At 44.1% G+C, this 24,850-nt stretch overlaps 1 protein-coding gene across 1 annotated transcript in view; it reads left to right on the top strand.

Moving 5' to 3' along the window:
• The first annotated feature begins 428 nt into the window (after positions 1–428).
• LOC308390135 (connector enhancer of kinase suppressor of ras 3-like) overlaps positions 429–24,850 on the top strand; it is a 42,882-nt gene continuing 18,460 nt past the window's right edge. The window contains exons 1-7 of the mRNA XM_080871834.1: positions 429–1,051; positions 15,090–15,253; positions 18,647–18,849; positions 19,745–19,832; positions 23,198–23,239; positions 24,059–24,178; positions 24,334–24,393. Coding sequence (XP_080727960.1) covers positions 1,000–1,051; positions 15,090–15,253; positions 18,647–18,849; positions 19,745–19,832; positions 23,198–23,239; positions 24,059–24,178; positions 24,334–24,393 — 729 coding nt within the window. The 5' untranslated portion in view covers positions 429–999. The remainder of the gene's footprint in view (positions 1,052–15,089; positions 15,254–18,646; positions 18,850–19,744; positions 19,833–23,197; positions 23,240–24,058; positions 24,179–24,333; positions 24,394–24,850) is intronic.

Below are 24,850 nucleotides of genomic sequence, written 5' to 3'. Positions count from 1 at the left end.
CTCTGCACTGCACAAGTGTGTCCATTCTAAATGAGCTAATGGGGAATATTAATTTATATTATTGCGTGTGCATAAAGAGATGCGTGCAGAGTGTACGCTGCAAAGAAGCAAGACACCAGCAGAGAGCAGTGCCGAGTCATGTTCAGGTTCCAGGAAAGCACAAGCAAAGCTCTGCTGCTCCTGTTTGTCTCACGATGTTGTATTTTGACGACTGATCATTCAAATATAAGAGAACAAATTCAGCTAGTGTCACATTAGGTCAATAGCTTAATCATATCTATGAGGCCTTTCAAGTGCTCAACACAAACGGAGGAAAATGTTCTATTTTAATTATGATTGTTCACATTGTTCTGTATTTTCCTTTTTCTCCTGAAGCAACACAACACAAACCGGTCAGCACTGTTTCACGCCTCCACTTTCAAATGAGGGCGGCGAACACACGGAAACCTGCGTTCAGGTACTCTCCGTAAATTCATATCACCACTCGGGCGTTCTGGTGGTTTTTGGTTAGAAAATTGTAAAATTGGTTTATTACAAGAAAGAAAGAAAGAAAGAAAGAAAGAAAGAAAGAAAGAAAGAAAAACATGATGCAATGGTAACGAAATTCATATCTCGGTATTAGTTTTTGATACGTAAGCACTATTATGAAGGCATCTGCACTATGTGAAAATATAAACTGTGATATTTGTTAAGTGTATCAGTGTTTTATTAATCACCGGGGCTCACTGGGCATTTAAGGAATAATTGTGATTTTTCCGAGTATTCCCGGCAGTACGTGAATGCAGCATCAATCCCAACCCGAGCGGTGAGGACCTGAGGGGGATTTCAGTCCAGCCTCCCGGTCGAGTGTGCGCACAGTTGTTCATTTGGTGAACACAAACAGACGCTGAGAGCGAAGCTGGAGCGAAGAATGTGACAGAAAACAGTTCTCCGAGTTCTTCATCAGCGCCGCCACATTTCGGCTCATTTCTCTTTCTCTGATTTTATTCTGAGCACACCATGGAGCCGATAACCAAGTGGACGCCAAAGCAAGTTGTCGACTGGATGAGAGGTAAGTGAGGCACTTTGAAAAGATTAGATTTTAGTCTGGAAAAAAAAATCTCATTGACTTCATTAAAAGAGAAGCTGTTCAAAGGCTTCTGTGCCCCAGCGCAGAGTCGCTCCTCGGTTATCTGCTCTTAGTTTCGTAGAAACTGCGTGACAGCATACCTTCACTGAGGCGCATAACAATGGGACTACATTTCTTTGACTCTCACTTACACAAGAAGGACAAAGAAATGACACTTGGCTGTGTAAGCAGTCCCCTGACATGCCAGTCGTACTACTGATAACACTTGATAATGAGATTTATTTTGTCACTGTGCTAACAAAGGAAATGTATTTGATTGGCTCTTAAATACACTGACTGTCCTAAGTTTGGTGTCACAAATCCCGAAGTCAGAAACAAACAGTATCCAAGTGTCTCTTATTATATTTGCTGCTGCTTTTTTATTTGTTTAAAGAAAGTGATATTGATGTGTAACAGTCACTGTACTCTGGACTTTTGGAGCTTTAAAATCTCTAAAGAAAGTCCGAATAATTTGTCTGTAAGTTTGCACTGATCTTTTTTTCTCCATTAAAAAATAAATTCTATTTCTAATTTTCTGAGAGGAATGAGAGGTATGCTAGTGGCATAAATATTCTCTGAACCAGACTTTAGTCACAGCATAGGTATGCATGGCGTGCGGCGCAAGAAGCTACGTAGTGGATGGAGTAGTTGCAGAGATGCCAAACTCAGAAACTGAAGTTTGTGGTCATCAGCCAGGAAAAAGAAGCGCAGGCTCTTCGTGATGGGATCAAAGCGTCTGTCTTTGTTCTGAAGGACATTTGGAAACTTTTTTCATATACTGATTTGTAAGTTTAAGCTAACTTCTGTATTTTTATGGAAGTGTAACAGTTAGTAGGCGGTGGTGTATTAACTGCTGAATGAGGCGTGCCTGCTAGTGCGCATCGATAGTTGGGGGTTAAAGGGGATTGTCAGGGGTTAGTTTCCATGTGTGCTGTGAAAAGAGCCTGACCGGGCATTTGTGGATGGAGGATTAGTTGTGTATATGGGCCCCACTACTGTCAGTGACCTGAAAATCTGACTCAGCAGTTGTCTCTGTAGGTCCCAGCTACTGGATTTGCAGACTCCTGCAAACACATCAGAAGGGAAGAACTGAGTGAAATGCACTGACGCGCTCAGGGAAGTGCTCCCTGCTGAAGCTGGTGCATGAAAAACGGTTGATGAAGTTTTGTTTTTATACTTGAGAGGCTTCCAGGGTCACTGCTCTGGCTTTGCTGAATCACATTTGCACAGAGGTGCTGTCGTCGGTGTAGACAACAATAACTTTGCAAGCAGGTGGATCTGCATTTAAGCAGTCAGAGCTGCAAAAAAATGAAGCGTTGTGATATTGCACTTCTTCCTTTGGTCATTTAAACCTCTCCCTGGGTTGGCTGTGCTCATGCGCCAACATTTTCTTTGTTAAAGAAAAGCAAAGAGCCTTTTTAAAGGAGGGCCAAAAGCCACCACCAGTTTTCACAGAGAAGAAAAGGCCTCTTTCGGTCCTCAGTGACCGCTGCACCGTCCACAGCCATAACACAGCACGTAACCACTCGTGTTGTTTGACTGAAGGAAACCTTGTGTAATCTTTTCATACCAAAGCCAAACGGCGTCAAACTGAAGGAAAGCGCACACCCGGAGCGGGGTCACGGCCGCTTGTTGACCATTCGCACCAACACCGAACACGGCTGTTTGCAGAGTTGCTGTGCGTGTGACAGAAGCCAAATGAAAGTCTCAGGAAGCACTCTGTGCAGACCTTTACTCCCGTTTGCCTCGGGCTGTTTCCCCGAGCTGGACAGGGGCTGCTTTTGTGTATTGAAGCTGTTGTTAAACACCTCCATTGTTGCAGCGGATCAAGTGGTCGCTGGTGGATGTTTATTGTCACTCTTGATCCCTTTCAATTCAAACATTGTTGTTGTTGTTTTCTATGTGTGGGGACTGGAAATGTCCTGAAGCACATTTGCTTCACCACAAGATCTCCCAGCTGGACCTGCAGTGCTCTGTGACTGGTATGCCATATGTCATGTGTGGGATTACGTCCTCCGGGGAACTGACCGCACTTTCCTGAGAACACACCATGTTTTCAGTAAATGCATTTTTAGCTCATTGTGATGATTTTGAAATTAAGGCTTAGACATGCTGCTAGTCATTTTCCAAATATAGTCTTGAATACACAACAGCAGTGTTTTAATGGTGAGGGTGGCATTCAATATATACAAACACCTGAATAGGATGTAATTCAGATTTTTCTTTTCCACCTTGCAGCTGCTGGGAGGAATCAGTGTATCTGTAAATACAGTCTTACTGTGTGGCTTTTTGCTTTTTTGCTTTTGCAATACAGCCGAAATGTCCTGCAGTGTTTTCCATAAATGTATCCTGGCTTATCAAATTTCAAAGCTCTGTGTCTGTAAAGCAGGTTGGACATGTAAACTTCAGTGATGGACTTATTTTACCAAGCTTTGCTCATCTACTCAATAGTAGGTAGAAGAGTAGCAGCAAGTGTGTGTTGATCCAATTTTTTTCCACTTCCAATCCGATCCAGAACCCAAAAATCTGATAACCAGGTTACATTAGTAAGATGTAAATCCTCACTGTGTGGAACAGACCGAGACCAATTCTTTTATGCCTCAGCTCAGCTTCCTTAGCTTCATTCACCTAAATTTCATTACCGGTAGTCTCATTTCAGCTCAGCGTGAGCGTCATTAGGTTGCTGTTAATTGCGTTCACGCTGGTTTGTCCTTTACATCCTCTCAGTCTGAGTGCGCATCCTTTACCTGCTCCTCACACACACTTATCGAGTGTGGATTGGAGCAGACAGGAGACAGCTGAAGTGAAATCAAGTCCAGCAAGAGCTTCCAAAGAAGTGGCGAAGCGAACACAAACCAAGCGAGACCAAGACAGTGAAAGCATCGTCGCTGTGGGAGCTTTTCAGGTGCGTCCGTTCACTTCGACCACAGTGGGTGTAGCTGCAGTGAAACACCACCAACTTAATACTTGGATATCTTATCCAAATATCAGATCAACACGTCCTTAATGACAAGCATGTGCAAGCACTGTTCTGTCTCCCACCAAAGGGCTGAGATGTCGGTTATCTTGTCAGAAAGGTGACAAACGTGCTCAATGTGCTTTTGTCTTTCACCAAATTCGAACCTGGGAAAAATAAAAGGATTGTTGAGTAGCTTCACTGACGGGTGCCTTCAGCAACCTTATCTCTGGAGAGGATAGGAAGGTGAGGGCAATGATGGCTCATGATCCTTATCTGACTGAAACAGAGTTCCTATATGGGAGCAAGAACAGACATTGTCCAGACACCTCACCCTTATTAAGGCATCCTTTACCCCTGTTTTAGTGCCGGCTCTATCAGGAAAGTAGAGTCTATGTTTGGATAGCCACCACAAGCATCATTAATCCATTTTTAGCAAGCCTTACGCTGGAGCAACTGTGTGTATATGCATCAGGAGAACAAGTGTCAGATTAATCCAAACATATTCTGTAAGCTGCAGAAATCTGTCTGCTCCGTCTAACGACCTCACTCAGAAAAGGAAGTAACAGGATGGGATGATGTATTCAAGTGAAACTGTTTAATTCCCGTAAAGTCCAGCCTTTGTTTTTTAACACTTTCTGCATCTTTAAGTTTAACCTGTTGAGTTCTAGTGATGCGCGCATAACAATGTTTCTTTAGAAAAGAGTTTAGGGGAAGTGCTGTAAGAGGATTCCCCCTGGGGAGAGGTTACTCAAAGGCACTGCTGTGGTTTTGTTGCTGTCATGGCCTCTGTGGCCTTTTTGTCACATGAATCCCAGCCTGACAGCATCAGGAGCTCCAACATGGGGGGACACAGTCAGCGTCGGGGTTTTTCACACTCTGATTTGGTCTGAATAAAAGGCAGCTGCATAAATAAAACCTTAAAAATGACTTTCCTCCGCAGCTTCACCAGCAGCCGGCACATTGTGTTTACACGGTATACTTTCTTGCGTATGGCGCTTTATAGGTCAAATGATTGTTATCAGCACACTGATATCAGTTTGCATTTGCATGTAGAGCACATTATAACTAATTCTCACAATGTCAGCAGAGAGGAGCCCGAGTTTGATCCCACGTCCAAGCTAACCCGAAGCTACACCAGTTTGCTTTTCATTCAAATCTAAAATGTGCATTGCAAATCTCCCTGATGAGCTCAGCTTAGTCGGACCTGCAAGCTGTTTGGCCTCAGTCTGCCCTAAGAGCATTGGCCTGTGAAGTGCCATGCTTAAGTCACGGGACTGAAAGCAACAACCTGAGGTGACGCAGCAGGCCAGTGTGTATTTAGGCGTCACATGTTGACCGACCTCTCGTGCAGGGATGTGAAATGCTCCCGTGCACTCGCTGGTATGTGTCACGATTGTTCCCGGTGATGTCTGTAAATGCTACCGGACCTGTGTGCGCTGGTGCAGGAGGGAAAAGGAAGTGTGTGCCTGGGTTGATATTGTTATCAAAGCACCGCTAATGCATTTATGCTCAAATAAACTCCGAACATGAGAGGAATGTAAGTGCTGTGATTTTTTTTATTTATTTATTTTTTTCCTCTCCCTCCTGCTAAACCAAACCAGCGGCTCTGTGAATGAGCAGTCCAAACAGGTCACACATGTCCTTTGTTGCATTTGGGGCCACCAGTTGCTTTTAACGGATTTAAAAATGCCACAGCCTGTCAGGTCGGTCCCCCTCGCTGACCAAATACACACAAAGCTCTTTCATCCTGCCACCTGCTTACACTCTAATGGAGTGTAATGTCATTATGATTATAAAGTGATCTGTAGTTTTATGAACTGTCGCCTACTTTGGGGTTTAGCCGGGCACTTGGGCGAGCGCCAGATCTGTGCATGTTCAGACTAGTCCTCCGTGGAGGCTGAATTCCTGTCTAGCTGTTCCCACAGGATAAAATTGTCATTCCTGTGGGAAATACATTCTTGTGACTAAGCTTTAATTTGCTTACTATCTTTTTTCTGATCCACTGTTGTTTATATATGCACAACAGAGGTGCGTGCTCGTGTTTGTGTTTTCACTCGCCTGTGATGGGTTTTTTTTAATTTGTCAGCTCTCATTCACTGGTTACGCAAGAGAGCGGCGATAGATGAGGCAGCATTAATGGGCCAGTCTGTGTTTTTAAAGCATTAATGAGCCCCACTATCTGCGTGGCTTCATGGGCTCTGAATGGGTTGATGAACAAAAGGTTCCTCGAAAAACACAAAGTCTTTGTGTTTGTTTATTCGTAATTTTCAGGTCAGATTTCTATTGTTCTATTAAGAAAAGCTCATAATCAGGTGACAAACCTCTGTTTTCGTTTTATCGTGGCTGAAAGTCTCCTCAGGAGTCTTCAAAACATTCCACAAACACATGCTAGTGAAGTCATACATGTTGCACCAGCTGACGAGGACTTTAGTTTCACTTGACGCTGCACATTTTCCCCGGGCTTCCCTATCCCAGAATGGGGGGGAAAAACAACTATTTTTGTCACCCAACAGTCATCATACTAACTCATCCTCTTGTGTCCAGTCCACATACTGAACTAACCATTGTTTTTTGTCTGAGACACAAACTCGGAGCGTTGTACAAAAGATTTTAGAGCAAATGTTGGTTCGACTGTTTGGACAGGGAGTGGCGGCTCCTCTTTGAGAGATTTGTGGACCCGAAGAAACAATCAGGGGAGATTCTGTTGATCCTCCCTTTTGTTTCCAGTGGTGCAGCCTACCTGGGAAAACTCTGTCACGTGACCTTCCTCTCTGTTTGTATATGACAACCTATTCCAGCTGTTTCCAGTCAACAGCACATTTATTATTTGTAGGAACAACTCTTTCTGTGAGGAAGATGCACGGCAGGTGCTGGCAAGACTCGAAACAAAGCTCACCGGTTAAGTAGCGTGTGAGTGTGTGTGAGTGGGTGTAAGCTATCATTTATTTCATACAGCAAGAAAACAGAATGTAGGGACAGCAAAGCCAGGACAGCACAGATCACATGCTGTGTGTTTGTGCGTCACGGGTGCCCTGTCCTGGCCTGTGGGTGACACACTGTCATTCAGTGCTATCTTTTCATTGAAGATGACTCACCCTCCCTCTCCCTCACCCCTTGCAGCAGGAAGAACAGGATCAGCTGCCCACTGCCTGTAGGCTGCCTAGTGATGTCTTGCGTTGCATAATTTGTTGAAGTTCTCCTTTCTGTCATAAAGAGAATATTAGTCACGATTAATCCTTTATTTTTAATTGATTTATGGGAAAGCCGATCGCTTCTAATCATGCTTATGTTTCTGTTTCTATTTAAAACGTATGCCTGCCTGTAACGTCAGACAGACAAATGATGCTCTCGGTCTTTTCGTGTCCTCTTCCACTGACCTGGCCATGAGCCAGGTTTCTCCCTCCCTCAAAACCCTCCCAAATCTCCCACCCTCCACTGTCGCCGACCTCTTCCCACTTCCCCTGTCACTATAGTAACCTTAACTTTATTTACAGCCTCGGCCAGTCTGGTTGTGGCTGAGGGGGCTGACCACCAGCAGCACTTTGCACTGCCGCAGTAAAATGCTGTGCTGTGGAGGGTTGTGGACCTCCAGCTTGTCGGGGCCAGAGATGAACCTCCTGTCGGCTTAGATCGAGTAAACGCTCAGCTTGGCTTTGCAGCAAAGTCGATCTTTTTACTGCTTTGCCCTGTGATAGATTTATGTCAATTAGCAGGTTCTTATCCAAAGATGCTTTCGTCGATCCAAAATTAGGATTGGACTACATTCAACCACATGAGCCACTGGAGCAATATGAAGATATCTTTAGTTTAATTAAAGGCCTCTTTCTGTCTGTCTGTCTGTTTCAGAAAGCATTGTCATGCAACAGAACAGCACAATGGATGCAAAGTTAAATTTGTCTCTGCTAGAAAATATGCCCACATGCAGCGTCAGGAGGACGTCTAGCACAGTATTCCCATGGCAAACTAAATCAGTGGGACTCATTTCCTCCCCCAAACATGGCTCATCTTTATTGTGGTTTCCATAGGCAGCTATTATGGCGCTGGTAAATTGGTCTGTAATCAGCATGGAGGGCCACCCTGGTCATACACCGTACATGTAATGGGAAAACACTAAACCGAGTTCCCTGTTTTTTGCCTGTGTCTTAGTGCATTTGGCTTTGAAGCCGTGTTTCAGGCCTGCTCTGGATGCAGTGTTTTAAAAGTGTTCATTTACAGCTTCTGTCTCTGACATTTGTTCCCTCACGTTTGCCTCTTTCTCTCCATCACTGTCTCTTTGCAGAACACAACAGTCTTTAATTATAGATTTTTTTCTTGGGACAGTGATGCTTAGGTTGTAACAAAGTGAGTGTTTTTGAAGTCGCGTTGACACGAAAACAGCGCTTCACGGAGTGAGCGTCCTCGTTTCTGTCTGATTGATCACCTGCTGCGATCAAAACTACAACACTCCGCTCTTAAATGATAAAATCGGCAATTGTGTTGTGACTTTAAAGCTTTGTGACTATGTTTTGATGTTTGTCAACAGGTTAAGCACAACAATATGAGCCTTGGTGGGGCCAGGAAGACGAAATATTGTGGTGGGCGGAGAGGCAGGAACAGGAGAGAGGTGGGGGCGGCTTGAGATATTTCTGAGGTCTTTGTTGCTTTCTTTAGAACGTGTTTATCCTGCGGTAACGAGCTGCAGCGTGGCCAGGCGGCCGACTGGAGAGCGATGGGTATTTATGTTGGCCTGAGAGGTTATTGCTCCAACTCCTTCGCTTACCTGCGTAAACTATTACCTCGTATCTTTTTCTCAAGAGACAAGCAGTTTATCTGCTTTTATAAGCCTGATGAACCTTCTGCCATGCACCCATATTTATTTATTGATTGATTTTGCACCCTTGTTCATTAGCATAGCTCCAAAAGAAATCACCCAGGACAGAAACGCATGTAGCTGATTACTCACAGGAACAAGACGCAGATTTTGTTGCTCCAAATGGTTTTTGTTGCAAACCCAGCAAACAAACAGCAGACTGGGCCAAAACGGATCCCAGCATGAGGACAGGCAGACAGATATGAACACGTTTTCCATGTACGGTGGAGTTACAGTCAGATCGTTTCTTACAAAGCAAGAAAATATTTATGAGATTATTGCAACGACAAAAAAATGAAACGCATGAGTCTGTGGCACAGCCACACGACGTCTTTTCCACGCACACAGACCTGAGCCTTATTAGAATGATAGAAAACTCTTTCCTGATTTATCATCTACTACATTCTGTCTCATGTGTTGCATGATGAATTTAAGGTATCTGGGCTGACGCAGTCCGGTGTCCTCATTCTAAACCTGTGACGTGAGCAGTTTGGTGTGCAGCCCGTTACTTCTGCAGGATAAGAAATGAGCTCTAGAACCAGCGTTTTGTTCATTAATCAATAAAAAGGTCACATAAAATGGTTCCTGAACACAAATTTGATCTTCCTAGAAAGTCTCGTGACTTACAAACAACTGCAAAAGTGCATCTAGCAAACATTTGATTAGCTAACTTTTCTGACACGAGCACGATTAAAGATGTCTTGCATGCACTGAAAATTAAAACAGTGTAATACAGCTGAAACACACTGCAATAATACAGGATAGCTTATTGACTCAGAAAGTTGTTGAACACAAGAATGGAGACTTCCATGTTGCTGCCTGTCCTACATGTTCATAATAATGACTGATGGGAAAAATCCACCAATCAGTGACTGCTTACTGTCCTTTCTTAATCACTTAAATATTGCAGAGTAAATCACCAACAGATAATGAACCTGGCCATTCACAGATAGCCAGTCTATTCATCCAATTGCCTGAGCTTAATCGGAATAATCAGGATTAACTGGATAGTCCCCGTCACTTCTCAAAGCTTCAGATCTAAGATGTCTAATCTAATCTAAACCCAAAAATGATGTTCAGCGCAGGTGCAGGTGTAGCTCACTCAAACTGCCCAAGAATCCCTAATATTACCTGCATATAGGCCTACTGTATGCAGCTGTTAGAGGTTCCACGTGTGGCGTTGAGTAACCGTATACAAGGAAGGAATTTTTAGGTTTAAACTCGGTGACCCAGTCAGTTTCAGAGTCTTATCCCACGCCTCTAAATTGGGCAACAAGTGTTTTTGTTGCTGCAGGTTTACAAAGACTCTCGTACTCATGCGCCCGCAGCAGTGTGCTTATCTCTTTGCCCTGTTTCTTGTTCTCTTCTGTCTTCTGATGTCATTGTGACCAGAAGTCATCACATAACAGCCCGACCAAAAATACCTCTCCAAACCTCCTCTTCTCCTCCGCCCAGACCTCCATCACCTCCAGACCTTAGTCGATATTAACTGAGCTGTCCAACATCCTCCTTCCCTTCCAGCTCATTCAACCTTAGAAATCTAAAAAGGTAGCAGTCACGTGACTCGGTCTGCTGTGCTAGAGGTGAGGATTAACTGAACCTAAGGGGGCTGGCACTCGTGCTCGCTGAATGCGCTTCAGCCACGACAGCCCCCTGAACTCTGACCCTTCAGCTCTCATCAGTCATCGTCCATCACCCGGTAAGAGACAGGGCTGCTTTTGTCTTCTGTGGAGGGGCCAGCCTCAGCTGCTTTTCTCCCTTACGAAGCACACTTGGGACATGTAGCTGCCAGTTTGTAGTTGTCTGTCTTTAAGATTAGGGTACATAAAGTGAAACACTCTGTTAGCTGGAGGAAGTGATGATAAGATTAAAGCATGGATTATACCGGCTTGTATAATCGATGCTATCAGAAGATAGGAAATCCCAGGAATGAATTAGCCTGTGAGGTTTTAGCACTGAAGGAAAACGTGCATCTAATATATATTCAGATTAATATTATTATTTATATTAATATTAACATTTTGTACTGTCTGCAGAAGAAGAGACAACAGGCGCAATAGAGACGGAGATCATTGTGTAACTTCTATCCCCAGCTCCCAGTGTGTGTACAGGCTTTGTTGTTGTCCTGTAAAGTCATGCATTACAGGATAGCTTAGCTGTGTAGTCGAGAGGAGCTTTTTCTTTCTTTTTAATTACTGCACAGCCTGGTCCTGCCAGAGACCATTGTGCCAAAGCGCTGCAAGTTCCCACAATGGAGCTGCTCAGCAGAGAACAATGAATCAAATTCCTGACCGTTCCCCACAGGTTCAGAGGCCCGGCTGACAAATAAAGACAGCGGAGTTACAGTGGCTTAGCTATTCTACACCCAGTAGCTTTCCCAGTGGCCACCCCTGTGGGGATACTGGTTTGTGTGTGTGTGTGTGTGTGTGTGTGTGTGTGTGTGTGTGTGTGTGTGTGTGTGTGTTACATGGTGGCAAGTGCTCCCACTGGGAGCACAGGGAGGGGTTGAAAGATGGGGGAGGGAGATTGTTTGTTTCTTTCTGTTGGGGGAGAAAGACTGCGTGCTCTTTTACTAATGTAATCAAACCCCTGAGAACGAAAAGTTGGCAACCAAAAGCTGCACTGAAGAGCATTATGGATCTGAACTGATCTGTTTTTTTTTTCCTTGGGACAAAGATGTGAACTTGTTTCAGAAATCCTGTTCAATCCTGTTTGCTGTTGTTTAATGTTGTTCATCACAAATACAGAGTCCTGGGCTCTTTTGTGCTTTAGACAAAAAACAGCCAATTGTTGAGATTAGGATAAGAATAAACTAACCTTTTGCAAAAGGATGTGCTCTGTTTATATTGCCAGAACTGTGTGCTTACACAGGCTTTAAGTAGGCTGCAGAGCTTAAAGGCCACTAGGCGGGTCTAGTTCCATTTATGTTGTCCAGATTGTCCAGCTCTTGTCCTGCTGTCCTGAAGGTTTATCCATTGTACTGCTAAACCTTTGCTGCTAACCTGTTTGGCACATAATCACTGTTTACCGAAACAGTGTGTGGTGGTGAGACCCCACATTGAACAGCAGGTCCACATTAGGCACAGCCAGATCCCCTAACCTCTAACCTCTAACCCTGGCATTTGTCAGTCATCTTCTGCACTGTCAGTGATTACAGTCTGTCTTCTCCATTCTTCCTTTTTAAACTCTTTGTGACACTGGTACTCTCACACCTTCTCTCTGATTGTTCCCGGATGAACAGAATCAACTTTTTGGGATTTCCTTACCTGGATGATCGAGCCTCTGTGGGCTGGGAATGAAGCACTTATTTGCAGACTCAGGATGAAGGAGTTCTTAGTGCTGCGAGATTTTGGTTCAGATTTTGAAATGTGAGAACTTTGACAAGCAAACTCAGTTTACTTTTAGAAAAGTGAGATTTATTATTTCACAGCTTAAGCTAAAGTATTCAGAATGCTAAGTTAGCCTGCAAAATGCATTTACACTGATATGAAGTGGAAAACAGCAGATTGTCACATCTCACACTGGACAACTTTGAGCTAAAGAATGATGAAGCACGAACCAGCTGTCAAAATGCACACAGTAATTTAGACTTTTTGATGATGTAAATAGAAGGAGGTAAGTGATTGTCTGGTGTTTTGGTGCTTTGCTTCCCGGTTTACATGCACTCGCTCTGGTTTGAGGACATTTGCCAAGCGGTTCTCAGAGTCCATAAACCTCCACAGCATTTCATCCTGTGCAGGCTTTTCAAAAGCATTCACACACTCCTCCCCTCTGCTTCCCCCTTTACTCAATTCACAATAACGTGACACTCTATCTCTTTTACTGGTTTCTCTGCCCTTTAATGAAAATTGATAGTCTCGCACACACATACACACGCCCTAACAGCCATTGATTGAGGCACAATAAATGTTTTATAAGCCTCACTGTTTTTATTTTTTTAAGTGTCAGAGGGGGGAAATGTCCCCTTTCTGTATTTAGCACAAATAAAAACATTTTAAACCTAAGCCAGAACATCACGGAGTGATTTTCCTGATGCCTACAGCTCTAACTTCTAGGAAAATTCTTGCCAAAGAATGAAAGTGAAAACAAGCTAAAGGAGAGGATAGCCCCTCATCAGTTAGTCAATCAATTAATTCCAGAGTGTTTTCTGATATCTACTCTGTGTTTTTCAAACAGTTAAGATCCTGCAATTGGAGCCCCTTCAACTCTTTTTGTAGCCTAAACCACAACTTTCCCTTGTTGGTGGAAGGACGGTGGCACCATTCCACAGGAAATGCCTTTTTAACACAGCAGGAAAGGGAGACTTTGCCCCGTCCAGACCCACGACTTTGTTTTCATCTAATCGCATTAAGTGACTGGCCCTGTGTTTGTGCTTGGCTTGTGTTCATGTCAGTGTGGGCTCAGGCCAGTGCTCAGCCCCTTTCCTACAATGCGAAGTGGATTCCCTCGCAGAACACCGGCCAGTCGAGGGTTAAGCCTAAAAATTCTCTGAAAGTCTTGCCTAAGATTAGCATGCCGAGGAATGAGAAAAATGTAATGAGCCTAACTGGACCTGACTTGTATGGAGGCTAATGGTTAACGAGTCGTGATGGATTTTCTCTGTGATTCAGTGGAGACGACTTGAGCTCTCACACATGGATTATATTTTCTGAAGGATTAAAATTGCTGTCAGAGGGAACTTTGATACCATAATGAGGTTTTAATGTGTCTGAAAGGTGCTCTTTTATAGGCATGTGAACAGAAAGATTCGCTCTAAAGTCGAATGCTACCATGAAACATGCAACAGGTGTTAAAGAGTTTGACATAACTTTAAAAAAAACATCATGAGAAGTGATTATAAAAATGTCCTGAGGTCTCCTGACAGTATTTACCTCATGGGAACTCTGTGGCTGCAGAGCTCGCTGAGTCACCTGACGACAGTCGTCTGATTGGTGGCTGGAACTTTTTAAACTGAGGCCTGCCCACAACACCAAAATGGTTTAATTTCAGTCTGAGTCCATAACTCTGAAAATATGTTTTATGGCTTTTTTAAACTGTTGTGCTTGTATTCATGCTTTAATGCGTTTTAATGCAGAATGCATGCTACAAGTATTTGCATGCAATTCAGTATTGTTTGGTCAGGAGTGACTGTCACATGCACACCTTTGTCTTTGCTTTATGCAAACTCTCGGCAACAGGTGCACGAACTGAGCCCCACAGGGACATAAACATATGAGGTGCCATTTAAAGACAAAAGCAACCACAGAATAAACCCACAGGACTTCACTCATACCTCTACGTTTGATAAGGACCCATCTGCAGATGTCGCACGTGGCCAGGCTAAAATTGTCAAGTCGCTTTTGAACTTGGATGCCCCACTTAAAATATATCACCTAATCATGCACCACGCTAAGTAATGTCAGTTGTGCTTCGTGCATGTGCTGAGGTCTGAAAGAGTGGGAGAGTCTTGCAGCTGACGGGTCTTTCAGAGGGAATCGGGGCGCAGGGCCATGTAGCTGCAGCTGCCGCCTCTGTGTACGCTCTTTGATGGCGAGAGGCGATGGCGTTTACTTCCACACCCACAGCTACACACACTCACAAAATACACAAAGGCTCATTTTCTCCTCTGTTGTTTGAACTTTACTTTCTGGTCCCCTGAGGGGTGCATTGCATGCATAGGGAGGGCATGTTTTGTGCATTTGTTTATTATAATGCACAGCTTTGAAATCATATGCAGTGTGAGAGGAGGCTGTGTGAGCTGCATCCTTGTAAGTTCAGTGACTGTAGCAGTTGGTGTCACAGTCCAAGTCATTTGTTAGTGGAGTTTGGAATAGAAGCAAGGGGACACCCATGATGCGGACGCACTTATTGCAAACACCCACACCCACATAGACCTAACATGCATACACACAAATACAGCCACCCATTGTTTAACCAGTCTAACAGACTGAGCGCTCTCAACCGTTACTCTGTTTATGGTTTGTTTATCTAGCAAAGATAGCCATCCCACCTGCTCCTTATCTGGACAGTGCACACGCACACTTGGAACGTGCTAAAAAACCTGACATCACCTGATTTTTGTGGTTTTGTTTTGCATGGCGACAAAAAGGTTTGTGAATGACATCAACATACTTTGGTAAGATTATCCTCATTTGCTGTTTTTTTTCCCCTTTTCCTTCTTGTGTGTGTTGTAGGTTTGGATGACAGCTTGCAGCAGTACGTTAGCAACTTTGAGCGGGAGAAGATCAGTGGCGAGCAGCTGCTGAAGATCACACATCAGGACCTGGAAGAGCTCGGCGTTGCCAGGATTGGCCACCAGGAGCTGGTGCTGGAGGCTGTCGACCTGCTATGCGCTCTGGTCAGTAGATCTGTTTCTGGTTGAATCTATGTGAGGATTTTATAGGCTGTACCTCAGGAAGGCTCTGTTGGTCCCTGACCCTCCCCCCTCGCTCTCATTCACTAAAAACTCAACTGGTAGTTTCTGGTCTGGCAGCTAAAGGAACTAGCGATGCAGAAGAGCTCATCGTTTCCCACACATCTCAGCAGGGTGTGGACGCATCGCGACACATGAAGCAGCCTGAGGACACTGGAGAAGAGCAGGTCACAGGTGTCACAGCTGTGTGGCAGTTTGTAGATGTGGGAGATAACAGAAGCTGATCCTAATGGGCAACATGTAGCTAGCAGTGGCAGTTAGATGTGTTTGACAGATAAAATAAGAAGCTCCTCCTCCTTTCTCGCTATATGTGCACCAAATACATATGTACTTAAGCTGTTTGTTCATCAGTCTCAAAGGAAATGAAAAGTTGGTTTCGTGCTTACTCCTGCAATCATCTTCACTCCTAATTCCATGCTGAATCTCTCCCGGTTCAGTATCAAAATCCCATGTTTGGCTCCTCTTGCTCACTTTGAGTCACGCTGATCTGCTGTCCATCACCACAGATCCCAGAACAGCTTCCAGCTAAAATGTGTCTGCCTGAGACCTGCAGGCGAGTAAAGAGTGATGAAACCTTCCGCGCTCCAGCTGAAAGAGAAACAGGTTCTCCAGCAGATGGGATCGATTTGGAGTTTTATCACTTCCTGTGCCATAAAAGTCCAAGCTTGTGGTCCCCGCGTTTTGATCAGTGTCAGCATTTCTGTGCGCTCTTAAAACACTTTACATTAATCATTTGTGGCATGGTTATTTTTGCTCAAAGCTATTTAAATGTTAAATCTTCTACTGCATGAGGCGGAATGGAAAATTGTGGGTAGAATAGATTTGGAGCTACTTTTACTTTTTTTTTTTCTTAGCGCACAAAAGCCACATTTGAGTTCTCGTGCATTCTTAATAAAGCAAGTGTACGTGCGCTTAGCTTGGATCTTATTATCGTTCCTTAGCTTCTTTGCATTGGAATAGAGTCACATGAACTGAGCTATTAATATACACAATCTACAGGAAGGACGCTGAAGTATCTAATCTCATGTCCTACCTGTCTATTTATCAGTTTAATTGTGAGTGATATGCAAAATATGTTAATCTCTTCCCTTTGACACAGTTTTTGACAGTTTTTCCATCAATGCACGATAAGCTCCTGCCTCCTATCAGTGCTCTACCTGTAGTCACCGCACTGAACAGATGGAAGCATTCAGCACGTATTCATTGGGGGGTTTTTTTTATTGGATTTATTTATCATAAAATTTGCACCATGTGTTGCACTATCCCAGTAACCAGGCCCAGATTTGGATTCATCCCTGGAATCTTTTGCATTGACAAAGTGGAATCTCAAGTGCTTTTGCTCTAAGATTTACGGTAAAACATGCTGCCAGTTTGTGCTTTGGTAGTTGGTGCACTGTCCTTAACCTTTCACCCCTGATTGAAGCCTTGAAGTATAATGTTTTTTGTCCGTTTGGGGTTTCCCTATTAAGAAGCGGGCCTCAACCTTCCACTGGGCTCATGGGAGGAAGTGAGGCCCCCGATTCAATTAGCTTTTACTCAAGGTCACTGCTACTCACAGGAACGCAGCCCAGCAGCACCCGAAACCCCCACACACTCTCACACTTTCACCCACTTTCTCCCCTTTTTTTTTTTTTTTAATTTACTGGGAGGTCAGACACTTCCTGTTGACGTAGAGGCCCTTTGCTGCAAGGCTTTGCTCTCGCTTTTTAAATGTTTATGCATGTGTGCACATCTTTGTCTCGTTAATAGTTACAAACTTAGCTCATCTTTCATCATGATTTAACATACAGCGCTGCAAACCTTTAGGAAGCATTCGTACTCGTCCTCCATCCGTGCAAAGGAGATCAAGACCAAACTGCTGTCTAGAGACAAAGAAAGAACACATCAATTCATTTTACTGGTCTTCTCACGAGCCTTGATGCTTTCTGCAGAGTCGGTGCTGAAAGTCAACACTTCTATCATCACATAAGCATTAGCTGCAGCCATTGAACACGGCTTCATCATGGGCCTGCTGCAAATGTTTGTACTATTGCTTAAAGATATGTCCTTTATAGTCAAGTCTGAGGGGAGGAAGCACCGTGTTGTGATAACCGTTCTTGATTTCTCCTGAGGAGCCTAAAGTCAGCGAATAACGTCTTCAAAGAGCCCCAGAAAGGCCTTACTTCAAAAATAAAATCTGCCATCTTGGTTTTTGTTTAGCTTGGTGTGGTGAAAAAGGACACTGCAAGAATGTAAATTTGACTTGAAATGTTGTGAGGATGAAAAATGGGTTGAGTGAAAACGCAGATTTTGCTCAGACGTGGTTTTTAGCTCAGCGGACATCTGTGGGCCAGTCAGAGCCGCTGCGACGGTGTGATTAGCCTGCTAATGAAAAAGCCACGCTGCCTTGGTGCTAAAGTTACACCGAATGAGAATAAAACCACCAAGTGACTTTTCTCTCTTTTTTCACATATTCCTTGATCATGTTTGCATTTCCTTAATGGTGTTTCAACAAACCATTTCATGCCAAGTGTGGCATGAATAATGCTGCCTTCAGCTACTGTTTGACTAGTCTGATTATTCCAGTGTGTCCCCGGAGACTAAAACTGGTCAAATATATGTTTTTGAGCCCATGTTGGCGAGGGGCGGTGGAATAAAAGGAGACGCTAACCACTTGCAGATCTCGTTTGTTGGTTGCCAAACACGTGCCGTGTTACTCCTTGCAAAGCATATTTAGCTCCTGGCATGTCACTCAGAGTGCAGCGTTTGCTGGCAGCGATGCAACATCCTGTAAGCTGATATTTACCAGGACAAGAGCCAGGCTGCCCTTCCACTGCGTACATATGGAAAAAACACATTATTCCAATTTCTCAGCTGCAAGAATGCAAAAGTTTAAACACTGCCGACTCTGATAAAAGGTGAATTCTGTTGCTGCCCAGGTTTCCTGCAGCAGCTCACTTCACAGCTGGTTTATAGTGTACTCCCTGATCTTTGAGACCGGCATACATTCCTCTTCTAAATAAGAGGAATGTATGCAGGAAACAGCTTAGACTTAGGAATGAAAACTTCACACCGCTTGATAAGAATCAGGTGATGGCACAAGTACTCACACCCCAGAACAAATCTAGAGCTGGGTGGGAGTGATGTCTTGTTCACGATGTTCACAGACAAGTGAACTCAAAGCATATCTGTCAAATCAATGATTACAGCCTTTCAGTGGACGGGACACAACTTGTTTTTGACAGGGTGGGACCATAAGCCTCGCAGGTAGACTATGTAGAAGGATTGATGATGAGTGTGCTCTTAAACCGTTCTGTTATGTTTAATTTGCTGTTTCAGAACTACGGAGTGGAGTCAGATAACTTGAAGAATCTGGTAGTGAGGATGAGAGCTGCCACCAACAGTCTGCACATGGCCACGGCCGACCGCAGGAAAAGCCCCGCCTACGATGGAAGCGCCTCGCGAAAGCCACCTAACGATTTTCTTACCTCCGTGGTGGAGCTGATCGGTGCTGCAAAGAGCCTCCTGGCATGGCTCGACAGGTAACACTTTGTCACGGCCTTAATGAGAGGCGGAAGTGTCACGTTCGATCACACTAGTTTGAAATAAAGATGCAATTTGATATTCAAAAAACGAGTCTGTTTATGATCAGACATAAGAGTTCGTTTTCAGCATTATAAAGACCTTTTAAAAGCATGTCAGCTTATCGTTATATCCAGCTGGCAGAGTGTCCTGTGCGCTCCTGTTGACCTGCTCCAAAACACATTACGCCATAAAAGCCGAGCATATTAAGCAGGTTGCCAGGATTAAGTGTTAGCTGGCTCAAATTAAGCTTCTCCTTTTTATGACAGGCTTGGCTAAAGTGGTGCATTGATGTCATTGTTTAAATGGTTGTTGTGATGCTGAAGTGCAAGCAGAGCCAAAGAAAATTTATGGTTCAGGTTTGTAGGTCATTAGGCTTCTCTGACTCTAATAATAATGTATTTGTACAGCACATTAGCTCAGCAAACAAGTCTTTGCACATTTGGTATTAGATCTGTTTCTGGTCAGACGGCAGTTTAATGATTTTGCATCAAGTTTCTTGTTTATTAACAATAAAATATATAGAGACGTATTTCTGGCACACAAATAAAGTAATCCTTATTTTTTTGTGCTACTGGCCAGTAAGTGCTATTTGTTTCAAGATTTGTAATATAGTCAGACATATTCCAAGGACTACAAACTGGTTTTTGAAGCACATGTTTCAGATAGAGTGAGGTGAGAAAAAGACAGAAAAGTACAAGCTGGCACCAGAATGGTTGCATACTTGAGAAACGAGTAACAAGCCTGTCGGTGGCCAAACACAGCAATCTGAGCGAGTACAATAAACTTGAGCTCATCTCTGCAGTCCATCGCTTGTTTCCAATGTTCTCTCTTTCCTCCTTTGTCTGCTCGCAGGACGCCTCTTACAGGGATCAGTGACTTCACAGCCACCAAGAACAAGATCATTCAGCTGTGCCTGGAGCTCACCACCACAGTTCAGCAGGTCTGCATGCTAGTTAGTTCAGCAGAAACACACACACACACACAATAGCTTTTTTTCCACTGAGCACATACCAGCTCAGGGGCACAGATGTGTAGGAGAAGAGTGTTATGGGAAATGTGGTCTGGCAGCCATGACATGAGCCTGAAGCCAGCAGTCTGAGCACATTATTGCAAATGCTGCTGTTTTTCTTGGGATCTTTTCCTCCACGTGCTGGCTAATGAGGAGACCCCCTCGGTGTGGGGACGTTTAATGGTAAACGTTGCTTTTGTGCTTCCAGTTTCATAAAACCCACTAGCGCTCTTTTAGAGGTGGCTGCCAACATTCCCCGGGCTGCTGTACTCCTTCGGGCCATGTGGTTCCTGTTTTTGCTTCTCCGAGATGCTCCCAGTGGGAGACCAAACCGTCTGGAAGCATTTCCTGTGTGTAGGTTTAGTGGAAGGATTGAGGAGGTGGTCCTTCAGACTGCTGGAAAGATGGCTAACAGATAGCGCAGAGCACCGGCAACCACCCTTTTATATTTCTGCAGAGGGTTGCTCTTGAATTGCATCAGTATAGTTATTCCTGCTTCTGCCAGTTTCATGAAACCAGTAGTGGTTGCTCATGCATATGGGGAAGACTTTATTTGACTGGGTTTTCTTTCCTATCAATTCATCCGCTTGTCTTTTATCCCTCAAGGGTTATCCCGATAAGAAACTCATTTTACGCTGCCAGCGAAAGTGGCTCCTGAGAGTGCAGGTGTCATTTTTTTCAGAGGGTTATTGCATCAAAATAAATTCCTTTCCCAGAGTGCCTATTTCCTCGCCAGAGTCTGGGATTTCAGCGCCTCTGGTGATTTACTGTGGGTGTATCGGTCATGGTCATCCAGGAGGAGTGGGGGTATCCATTTCTCACACTGCCATGTGAAGTGGAGAGGTTATGGTGGAGAATAAACTTCTGATAGGTGCTGAAAGGTTCTTGCAAGGCTTGAGAGATTAGCTTCCTCTCGCAGCTGGAGAGACATGCCGTTCGACTTGCTAGTTTTAAGCCAGCTCGCAGCAGCTGATGAGGATGGGCGATTTCCAACTAATCCCATGATCGAGTTTATAAAAAAGCACACAGGCTCAGAGAAATCCTCGTTTCATTTCCGATTTGTCTGAATCGTTTGGATTCCTTGTTTCTTTAGAGCAAGTGGGCTAGCATGGAAAGCACTGGTTAATAAAATGAGTTGCACAGGAGTCTGCCACGGTGATTAGTTTTATGATGGGGGAGGACGGCGTGAGGTTTGCCCAGAAATCGGGGCTTTTGAGATCGCACTTTATGTGTTCTGCCTGAATGAAGCCTGTGTTTGCACACACAATGGGACAAGGCCATAAAACACTGGATGCATCGTCCTTCTTGGCTAACCCGTCAGCGTGGAGGTCACTCTCTGTCAAAGTATGCATTTTTCATCAATCCCGCGTGTCTTTAGTTTACGCTTCCCGCTGGATGACGAAGGAAGTTCAACTCTCTGCAAACGATAAAGTCCATCGTTGTCATCACGTGAGAAGCCCAGGTGTGACCTGCTGCAGTCCGTGGCCTTGGTTTCCTGCAGGTGTGAAGTCAGTCCAGGCTCGGCACCGTGCCAGCGCTCCACTCTCAGCCACCTCACTGCCCGACCATGCAAATCTTCTCTGGTGGCTGATCAAAGGCCCAGAGAGCTGCACCCAGAGAGTCATCTGATCCACACTGGTTGTGAGATGAAGTCCATAATGTCAGGGATCAGTACACCCAGGGAATTGTCCTCAGCCGCAGTGCTTTCTTTCTCATCTCGCCCTCGTCTATTGTGACTACTTTGGTCCTGACAAAGATGTGGGATTACTTTGGAAGCACAAACAGTTCTCAGAAATGAGAAATAAAGCCAGGAGTCTAAGTCTATGATATCGTTTTCTCATGATCTGATACTATGGAGAAGTTCTGTAAATGTTAAAGCTTGATGGGAGTCGTGCCAGCTGATAATGACATGCTGTTTTGTTTCACGACCTCTAAACGTTGAAATATGTATTTTTAGTTCATCCTTCTTGGCTCAGTTAAGAGAGCAGCGATCCAAACATGTCTGTAAAAGAAATATGCAGCTGTTTGTTTATGGAAGAGCAGCTAAATTCTTGCTGAAACCGCCATATATTCCTGGCTGGAATTAGATTGTTTGGAAACATGATTTTTTTGGGGACCAATATATGTCACAGGAAATGTATTATAATTGCATTTATTCCTACCTCGTGTTTATACTGTTTTTTCATTTTCCTCCCCAAAGTAAGGGAAACATGGCAGCCGCATGTATGAACCTTCACCGAATGAGTTTCATCCTTCAAACAGACGGTAAAACGCAGATCGAAGGGAATATTTAGGGAGCACTGCATGCATTCTGCTTTGATGCGAAGCCATCGCTCACGGCCACAGACGGTCGCGCAAATCTCGTTAGTGCAAACAAGCCAACGGTTTTGAAAACAAACGCCCCGCTTTATCCCAGTGGAATGTGCAAGCTATGGAAATATGGAAAAACATGGCTGACCCCCCTATTTGCTGTCTGTACAATGCATTTACAAAGAGCAACAGAGCTGGCTTTGTGCACATCACAACAGTTTTCCTTTATTTTCCATCCACAGGTTTGTAGCTTGTGAGCGTTCTGGGGGAACGAGCCTCACACTGATACCTTTGTGCTCTGTGGTTTTGACAGAAGCATGTCACCTGTGATTTGTTGGATGCTATCCCTCGGGGGGTTACTCTAGACTGACCCCCCCCCCCCCCCCCCCCCTTCTTTCCCCGCCAGCGACACAGTTGTCAGTGGGGCTGTTGCCACAGCTGTGTCCTGTCTAGCTGACACTTGGAGAGGGCCAGTGGACAGTTTCCCAGCTGACTGGGCTGACTGGGTGAAGGAGCTGCTGATAAAATCTGCAAAGATCACAGCTTTGTCTTCAGAGGACCTCCCCTCCTCCACTAGCCCACCCAGTCGCAACGAAGAAAGCGGCCGTGCGTCCAAATATTTGCTCTCTGCCAGCAGACTATTTGGAAGAGGGTTTTCTGAGCACGATGACATGTTTTCCCGACTGTTTCTCACCATGTCATCTGCGCATAGTTACTGTATGACTGTTCTTATGGTATTTTCATTCCAGTATAAGTAAACTGAACCACAAAGGGTGTTATGTAATTAAAGCATCCACATAATTTAAGCAAAGCGGTCATTTAAAGCTAAAAGCTGTTTATTTGTGGCTTTTTTCATTTTTCTCAGTTCTATATGTAGGATTCTGATTATATCCCATTTACCCAAACCCTGCTTCATGCTTTTGCTTTTTCGCTCTCGAGCCATCGACTAACTTCTTCCTCTTCCCTGTTTCTATTCTCTGCAACAGGACTGCAGTGTTTATGAGATGGAAGAAAGGATCCTGGAAGTTGTGAGTACTCTGCATCTCTTTGCAAACAAAGAACTGACCTGGAAGTTCCAGTATTGTGGGGAATGGGCCTTTAAGTCTTTTTAATTGGGCATTGTGTCAGACTTGCTTTCAGCAGCAAGGTCAGATTTTTGAGTGAATAGAGCAGGCGGGTGTACAAGAAGACCAGAGGAGGAGGTGGGTCTATTATGGCCCTGCCATCAATCAGTGTTTCCTGTTGTTGACACTCTCCAGACTCTGTGGGCTAACACTGGGCTTCCTCTACCATTTTCTATCTTTCTTTGAAATTCATATTACAGACGTCTTTGTTTAAAAGCTTTTTTCTTCACTTTTCTTTCATTGCTCCTCTTTGTCACCAGCTTTTTTTTCTATTCTTTATTTGGCACGAGTCCGATTTATTTTTATTTCTTGCCTTTATACTCCTCAAGATCAACTCTACATAAAGTATATACGATAAAACCCTCTAATGATGAGAAATTATAGTATTTGCCATTAACCAAGAAAGGAACATAGAAGAGGTGTGTTTAAAGGACTAATTTCAGTCCTATGCGTTGAGGTCGCTCCACTTAAAAGCACACTAATGGCCCCTCGCAGAGCATTAAACCTCACAGTAGTGAGGTTAATGTCAGGCACACAGGTCTTTGCATATAGTATGAAAAGGAGGAATGTAACCTAACTGCCAGTTCTAACCTGTAAAACACACAATAACTTGATCTTTGGATGATTAAGTGCAGCACTTGTGATCACAGCGAGAGGTTTATTAAAGTCTTGTGCTTATTATTTTGACCACTGAGGCATTTTGTTTGGCGTTCTCTTCTGCAGTCAAAGATTTTGAACACCATCTGTGATCAGACCGTGAGAACCACCTCTGACCCCCTGATGAGCCAGTCGGCTTGTTTGGAAGAAGTCCAGTTGACCAACATCAATCCAGGCGAGGGTCTGGTGAGGAATGATTCTTGAACATTTTTTTGTTTTCCTCTTTTTTTTTAACCTCGAACTTGTGGTCGGCTTCTTGGGTTGTCTGTCTGGGAATGTATTCGATGTGTGAACTGGTAATACGCTGTTATCCACCATTTTTCTTTTCTTTTTAAACCCAGGGAATGTACATCAAGTCTACTTATGATGGGTTGCATGTCATCACTGGAACCACAGAACATGTAAGTAGGACAGGAGCCAATTTTATCCAGTTTCAGTGCTGAAATTCATTCATTCGCTGCCAGTACTCTTAAACAAGCTTTTGTAAGTTTCATCCTCCTCCTCTTCATCCTCCTCTCTGAGGGCACCCTGAGTAACATCATGTGAGGGAGTTCAGAGCTGCTCATGTGCAAAGGGGATAGTTTCTTTCTGCACTCCACACAAACAAGTTTTACCTTTTCACCACACTTACACACTCAGTCAGTGACTAACACACGTGCATCACAGCCATCGTTGGATCCTCACGCCTCCAGTCCCCACTCCTGAATCACAACCTGAATCATCGTTTATAATGACCAGTTTATCTCGTTTGGCATCTTCATGACATGAAAAACAATTCTGCTGATAGTCACACACACTGAGAGGCTTTTTCTCACGATTCTGATCTTTGAGTGTTCATCTGGTGCAGAAATCAGCCAC

Source organism: Rhamphochromis sp. 'chilingali' (assembly GCF_963969265.1).
Source record: "Rhamphochromis sp. 'chilingali' genome assembly, chromosome: 21".
In the NCBI taxonomy this organism is placed as follows: domain Eukaryota; kingdom Metazoa; phylum Chordata; class Actinopteri; order Cichliformes; family Cichlidae; genus Rhamphochromis; species Rhamphochromis sp. 'chilingali'.
This window is presented reverse-complemented; position numbering and strand designations above follow the sequence as displayed.